General features: G+C 48.8%; 1 protein-coding gene across 1 annotated transcript; it reads left to right on the top strand.

Moving 5' to 3' along the window:
* Positions 1-968: 968 nt before the first annotated feature.
* On the top strand, positions 969-6,122 carry LOC108628409 (uncharacterized; the record flags this gene model as incomplete). Its single annotated transcript, XM_018030316.2, has 2 exons — positions 969-5,252; positions 5,899-6,122. A coding segment is annotated over one exon (3,872 nt), but the record flags the coding sequence as incomplete, so codon positions are not given.
* Positions 6,123-8,214: the final 2,092 nt, after the last annotated feature.

Genomic DNA, 8,214 nt, shown 5'->3' on the forward strand with positions numbered 1-8,214 from the left:
GCTCCTTCTATGTCCATAAAACACGCCACCGCGTATTTTCTATTGTAATAGGCGTCTTCGAGGTATCTCGTTATTCCATGCAGTGCAGCTTCTACCGAGTGTCCAACGCGAAAAGCGTATTGTCTGGGAGATAGTGGTCTTTCAACCAACACTGTATCTTTCATATATCTGTCTATTTGTTTTTCCATAGTTTTTAGTAGAAATGATGTCAGGCTTATTGGTCTGAACGCTTTAGGTGAGGAGTAATCCGTCTTTCCTGGTTTCGGTATGAACGTTATTTTTGTTCTTCTCCAATCTATTGGCATATAGCCTATGGCCAGACTGGCTCTCATTATTTTTGCCAAGTGTGGCGTGATTAGTTGTCGGCCGGCTTTCAAAAATTTGGGAAATATTCCATCAGGTCCAGGTGTTTTATATGGGAGGAAGGTGCTTATTGCCCAGTTAATCTTTTCTTCCGATATAATTTTTGACGCTAGTCCCCAGTCTGGTCTGGGATTTCTCGTTAAACAGACTCTTTCTATTTCTTCGTTTGATCTTTGTTCAGTGCTTGTGTTATTTATTGCTCCTGGGAAATGTTCTGCTATCAATACTTCAAGTGTTTCTTTAATATTGTTAGTTAGTGTACCGTCTCCTTTTGTTAAAAGTCCTAAACTATTTTGGTCAACCCTTTCTAGGACCCTGTTTATCCTCGCTATATCTTGTACCTTTTTTAAACCTTTGCAAAAGCCTCGCCAAGATTTCCTCTTTGCCTCTCCGATCATTCTGCTTAGTTTCAGTTCTGCCCTTCGTTGTTTTCGTTTGTCTCTGGTTCTATTTGTTCTGCGAGCTTTCCTTCTTAGTTTTTTACATCTTTCGTTCACTTTTTGTAGACTTGTGCTCCACCAGGGAAGTTTACTGTGAAAACCTTTTGTCTTACATGTCAGAGCTTCGTCTGCCGCATTCATTATTGCATTTGTTACATGTTCTAGGTAGGTGTCAATTTCTTGCGGGCTGCCGTACACTTTCGGGGGATCAGCCAGTTAAGACCTATACTAGGTCTGACAAAGACAAGTCCTCCGGAGTAGGGCTAGAGGGACAGGCGGAGGAGAAACCGAAGAAGAAGAGGCCTAGCTTGGTCCAACGAGCACGAACGGTGGCGGACAAAATTCATAATCAACCGCTCAGGATCATGGGTCTGCTAGGCACAGGCGGGAAGAATAGGCACTGGGCCGTGGCAGTGGCGAAAGTCCTATTCTCAAGAATCAACGACGGCACCCTGAAATTATGGCAGTCACGCATACCTGACGGCCATGTGAAGGACAAGAGGCTATACGCCAAGAGGGTTTTGAATATGGTTCGACTCTGGGCCTACAACGAGGTAGAGACCACATCCCAAGAACCTACAGATGGGAAGAGAACCGACGACGAAGACGACACTGAGGTAGCGGATTGCCACGATCGCGTGGAGTGGGCGGGTCACGATCACCTTGCTCGAGATGCTTTTTCCAAACTCATAGTTTCCGGCCATATGGCTGCAAGCATCCGAGCGGGGGGAGTGTGTCCCTTCTGCCTATACCATGAAATCAAAGGCGACTCTGTGCCTGAGACAATCACCTTCGACGAGAGAGAACCGCGAAACATGACTCCAGACGACATGTTCGAGCGTCTAGCAGGAGGTCCAGTCAACAAGGGCTGGTTGGAGGCAGCGGCGCTGGCGCACAATAAAGAGATGCACTCCACGAATGGGAACATTGATACACTGCACGGTAGCTACCCTAGCAGAACAGAGGTCATCAAACACTCCCGTACCATGTTCTGGGATAAGGAGACCGTCCAAGTGGAGCCTGTGCCCAGACCAGGGCAAAACATAAACCGCCTAATGCGCCACCTCCCCAGGCTGTATTACAGCAGAGATATTGGGGTGGGCCATCAAGCTTCCACCATAGCAGGGACGCTGCACCAGTTCTTTGGAGATGCGGGTGACGTCTCGCTTGTAGAGGACAACCTGGGCAACAATGTGTTATCCAGCAGTGTGAGGACGAGCGTGGAGGACATACCGACTGAAGGAGGAGGCAGAGGAGTAGGGAACGGGGGTAGTCAAGATACATCCCACGCAGAGGACCAAGACCACACGAACGCAGGGACATCAGCGATCGTGGACACTGGAGATAGCCAAATCAACGAGGTCCGTACGGCGTTGATAATGCCCGGGGCAGGTCTAGGCGGAGTAGAGGGGGAGGTGCGATGTACCCAGTGTACACGGGAACACGAAAGAGAGACAATTAACAGCACCTCCACTGGCAATGAGAGTTGTGATAGAAGAAGACTCATAAAACAACTCAAGTGGATAGGTGTAGGTGTAGACACACGCAGAAATCATGGTGCGCTAGAAAGGACTGGTGCGGGGGATAAGATGATAGAAGCTGGAGTTAACCCGCAGCCGTCAACCCCTGGACTCATCAATCCCTCAAAGGGAATCTATACATACGGTTTCCTGGCCAACACCACCCAGCTAGCGACTGCAGTAGATAGGGCCGTCGCTGGTGAGAATCACGACTATCGAACGTTGGCACTGAAAGTAGATCTTTACGACGAGCTACGTGAGATTAGGGTGGTCCAACCATCGGGTGTGGACTATGCGTGGTGTACAAGGGGACCGGACGATCAGGTCGCCGAACGGCCCTACAGGTTAAGTTTATCCACGCTCGGTGACTGGCATTACGATGCCATTTTTGTAAATACTGACGTGTTAGAATGGAGCATTAGGCAAGGGGGATCTATCAGGGTGGGGGGGAATAACGGGGGACGTTGGTCCCTTAATGATCCGGACATCAAGTTCATACCTGTGGGAGAGAACGGAGATCCCTTATTGTACGGACGCGACATGTGGATTTTAAGCCACCTCAAGTACCCACTAATGTGGGTTCTAGACAAAATGGAAATGCAGGTGTTGGGGGAAGAAGGCCGTAGAGAAGAGTTTTTCATAAGGACTGCAGGCCTGGTAGATATACACGAACCTGCGACGAAAATCATCTTCGTAACCCCCACGAAGACAACTGACACCGTGACCTTAGCGGGTCGCGAGTACCCCGTAGTCACGACGAACTATAAGGGGGAAATGCCGCAGGGTAGGGACATACCAGCTTATGATATGGATTGTACTATAACCGATATGCTGCATAGGGCCTTAGAGTCTGCATATCCTCTGAGGGTTGCCTTTGACGCGTATACCAAGCCGTATTTCCCGAAGGGCATAAACTGGCAGGAGATTAACTCACTGTCGGTGATGTTAACGGTAAGGTGGCACCAAAAGATAGAGGGTGTCCACAACGATGAGACCACGACATACATAGGTGCATCGAGGAATGTGTTAGAAGCTATCGGTTTAAAGCCCAACGATAGTATAAATGAGAGATCCTACGGGGGATATGGGAGTAAAAACAGCGTCAACGGGATCGATCAGAGATTTGTGCAAAGGAGGACAGCCAGGGAGAATTACTCAATATTGCTAGGCAACTGGGGCAACATGGCAAGCCTAGCAGTAGCGACGGGCTATGCTACATTCGACACTCGCAATGTTGAGAAACCAAGCGCCACTAGAGCAAGGTGCTTCAGCGGAGGGATAGACAGATTGAGCCGCGGAGCCTATCTAAGGAAAGGCTTTGAACAATTCAAAAAATCGGCAGCCCATACCGAGCGGATAGCCTTCCCCGGCGAGGTAGATTACTCACTGAACTATTGGGTGAATATCATCAGTGGAGCAGGGGGTGAGGACAAAGGATATACAACAGAATGGTTTGCCCGAACTTTCCTGACGCCACATGTAACCTGGAATTGGAATATGAACAGCGCAGCTAGGACTGGGGGGATAGCCACGATGACAGGGATAAGAACGCCATCATCGTGGATGCGAACCGTCGAGAATACCGAGTGGTCGGAGTTCAAAATTTGCGGGACTAGTAGGTCCGGGAATGACGCCTATGCACTCGACGATACGGGTGGAAGGTGGACAGAGAATTGCTACCGACAATTCGGGGAGGGAAATGACGATTGGCAGCTGGAACAGGCCCTATGCAGGATAGACTTGACAACGGAAGGGGTCGATTGGGGTTTGACGTATGAGACGCACCCCAATTACGAGCGGTTGGACGGATACTCCTTCGTGGTAGACTCAAGCCACGGAGGGAGAATGGCTTGGGAAATGGGGTGGCGCGAATTGGGTACCGTCGTACCTAAAGCGGACCGGTGGGGATGGGGTCTGCAGGTGCGGATCAAGGACTTTAGGAAGAAAAAACTAAGGACGTTAGTGCTACCGGTGGGATTAGTGCGCACTATGACAGGAAACACGTACGGTGACGGTACCATAATATACAGAGGCGTCAGGGATGGTCCTACCACAGGCATCCAGCAGCACTATCTGGGCAGGTTGATGGGGATAGATGGTGACGCTTTTGAAACAAGAGAGGATATGTTAAAAGGGACGGCTGCCCGTAGCGCCCGCGGGAGGCAGGAACAAGGAAATGACGCAGGAGGAGCGGATCATCTGGCTGGAGCGGGAGCTGGAGGAGGCGCGACTCGCGAGGGGAGCGAAAGACAGAGCTGCAGCGAATCCAAGCGATCTGGACAGCACGGTCAACGAGGAGAAAAAGAGGGACGTGCTACTAAAGAGGAGTCCAGATATGACAACGCCTTCAGGAGTTGTAGAGGCTGTGGTCAGCCGGCCGGATGGCGTGGACGAGCATGGGAAGAAGGAGGAACAGTCCACCTTCAGTGCAGCTGCACAGAGGAGAGCAGAATAGAATGGAAGGAGCCAGCATCAATATGGCCGGAATGGGTATGGTCACCAGCCCTCTTTAAATAGAGAAAGGGGAGAAGATAGCCGAACAACAATTAGAGATGGGAATTGACATGGACTGCGGATGTGGGCATAGGGCATGGAACGCGGAATATGACGAGTTTGCCCTTAAGAATGTCAAAATGTATATCAACTGTAGGAAGGAGTGCATGGGGTGTAAGCTTGGGAGGGGCATGCTGGAGGACGGAGTCCACATGCTTGTAAGAACAGCCTACCCCCGTAGAGGGGAGGTGTTATAGCCCTGTGAAAGGGCTAAATTCCTTGCCATTTGTCGCTTTTTTTAATTCGCGCTTGGTAACAGCCAACGAGCATCAAATTGTGATGACCCATCAGTTCGACACCTCAGGCCGTGGGACCGATATGCGTTCGAAATGCGGCGCGTGTCAAAATGACGACTAAGCATTTCGACGATATTAAGGTATTCCGAAAGACCGTCAAAGACCGGGACACGTGGAAATCATTCAAGGTGAATTGATTGCTGACTTCTAGCATTTAGGCTATAAAGCCTGGGGGTCGGCCCCCGCACTCCAGTTTTGATTGTGGATTCTTAACCCGCGACTCTGCCCGAGTCCTCATCGGTTTCAAAGCATCGTTCAGCTGTTTCCCTGAATCGAAGGATTCTTAAACGGCTTACCCGAGGGACGAACGCATTGCATAGAAACTGCTGGGAACTCGAGAAGTTAAAATTAGATATTAAATACTTGTAACGGGAAGTGACTAGTGTCAGCGTAGAGGCAACCGACACCCGAACCGCCGACTAGGCCAAGCTAAGCAGTCGTTGGTATGTAACCGAGTATTAAAATATTAAAGAATATAAATTGTATAGAAATCTCGTGTCAATCCTTTTGTATCCTATACCTATTCCCTTAAAATAGATAGTTAGGTCAAGGTGTGCTTTAGCACTTTAAATAAAGGCAAGGACCCGTACTAGGACGTAACAAATTTGGTGTCAGGAGTGGGATACCTTGAGTTAACTTGTAAACGTGCCGATAACTTGACTATACTATCAAAATGAGACACTCTCCNGTGTCAAAATGACGACTAAGCATTTCGACGATATTAAGGTATTCCGAAAGACCGTCAAAGACCGGGACACGTGGAAATCATTCAAGGTGAATTGATTGCTGACTTCTAGCATTTAGGCTATAAAGCCTGGGGGTCGGCCCCCGCACTCCAGTTTTGATTGTGGATTCTTAACCCGCGACTCTGCCCGAGTCCTCATCGGTTTCAAAGCATCGTTCAGCTGTTTCCCTGAATCGAAGGATTCTTAAACGGCTTACCCGAGGGACGAACGCATTGCATAGAAACTGCTGGGAACTCGAGAAGTTAAAATTAGATATTAAATACTTGTAACGGGAAGTGACTAGTGTCAGCGTAGAGGCAACCGACACCCGAACCGCCGACTAGGCCAAGCTAAGCAGTCGTTGGTATGTAACCGAGTATTAAAATATTAAAGAATATAAATTGTATAGAAATCTCGTGTCAATCCTTTTGTATCCTATACCTATTCCCTTAAAATAGATAGTTAGGTCAAGGTGTGCTTTAGCACTTTAAATAAAGGCAAGGACCCATACGAGGACGTAACAGAGGGAATGATGGATAGATATAGACGTTTAAGGAAAAAATATCCTAAGGCATGTAAACATGGTATATGCAAGATTCTCAAGATTGAGACTGGCTTCCTCAAGATGGGGGGCACACGTATAACACCATACTGGAGAGAATTCTGTTACTGGGAGACCAGTTTTGGATATGTGTCATACAAAAGCCAGGACGATCTATGGGCTGAGGTGAAGAAATGGCTATGTGACGAACTCATATTGGGCGGACCTTTAGGGGAAACGAAATATCTAGAGTTGCTCGGGGAAGAGGTGGATGCCTTCATGCAGTCAGAGTGGGAGCTACCCTCAAGTGTACCCACGATTGAGGAGTGGGTAAAGACCGGAAAGTGGTTGGAGGGTAGAGCAGGCACGGGCCAAAAGATCGAGGTGTACGTGGAGGGAAAGAAGCACAGATTAGGGTCAAAACCCACCGAGGGAGTGCTCAAAACGGATGAGGCCATCATTAATGAATTGATAGTGCCGGTGAGGGAGAAGATGGTAGTATTGCAGAAGAGTGAGACTATGAAGGTTAGACCTGTTGTTAAGACCGGAAACGAGGTGAACAGGAAGATGAACTACCTATCGTCTTTCTTGGAGGTAGGGCTGTACGGTAGCCGGCTAAGCACACTCTTTGCGGGTGAAGCGGGAAACGAGTTGATAGATATGGACTTAATAAACGCCGTCAGACAGCGGGATATCCTGAAGGTACCGTTGGACCAAGGAGGGTTCGATCAACATCAGAGTAAGAAGTCGATCATGGTCGTGTTAGAACGTGTGGGTTTGTACATAGAGAAGTACGCACAAGGTACGGATTTCTCAAAGGTATGGAAGGCTCTGTGGGATTCACTCTTCGTGTTAGGGGCCAAGGTACAGTGTGGGAATCGAGTGGGGGAGTGGAGGAATGGACTACCGTCAGGTTGGAGGTGGACGGCCGTCTTAGACACAATCCTAAACGTGTGTTCCTTCAGGGCGCTAGCGAAAATAGCACAAGGGAGAATCTGTGAACGAGCATATGTTGGCAACTTTTATGCGCAAGGAGATGACGTCATCTTTACCACCGACTCACTATTGTTCACAAAGTACATTATAGACACCTACGGCCAGATAGGATATGAGGTACACCCTATGAAGACATACATATCGCGATGGAGAGGAGAGTTCCTAAGAAGGAGTTACGAACCTACGGGGGTGACAGGCTATGTCGCAAGAAGTATGGTCAATATACGGTTCAAGAATCCGGTCCAGGAAACACCTATTGATATACATCAACGCGTATACTCCACACTAAGCCAATGGCACCTAGTCGGACTACGAGAGGCAAACGTTGCTGAATGTGCAGCTATCTTCCTGGAGAACATGGAAGACAAAGGTCTAGATAGGAGGGTTGTAGCGTCATACGCCATAACACCCAATGCAGTCGGAGGATGTGGGATAGATCCGGTATCACCCATGGGAGTATACATGGCGGAGCATAGCGACGGTTTTTCGTACACAGCGGAAGTATCCAAGGAACTAAGGAGCCTAGCGATAGGGCTAGGTTGCTGGGAACGTAGGATAAGGAATATCGGATGGACACCGTCCCGGGGAAGAGAGGAGGAGGCAAGGGTATCCCTGGTTAAGAGTTGGGGAGTACGCGAATCCGCCCTGGTCAAAAAGGTCGAGGGTAGATTCGTCAGGATTCAGCAGATTACACCTCTGCCAGTACAAGGAAGCGGTCTTCTGTGCACAAGCATGTATGATATTCACTGTGATGGTTGTAGTATTGCCAAATCAACCAAA

Source organism: Ceratina calcarata, unplaced genomic scaffold (genome assembly GCF_001652005.2).
Source record: "Ceratina calcarata isolate Rehan_Ccalc_2016 unplaced genomic scaffold, ASM165200v1 scaffold520.2, whole genome shotgun sequence".
Classification (NCBI taxonomy): domain Eukaryota; kingdom Metazoa; phylum Arthropoda; class Insecta; order Hymenoptera; family Apidae; genus Ceratina; species Ceratina calcarata.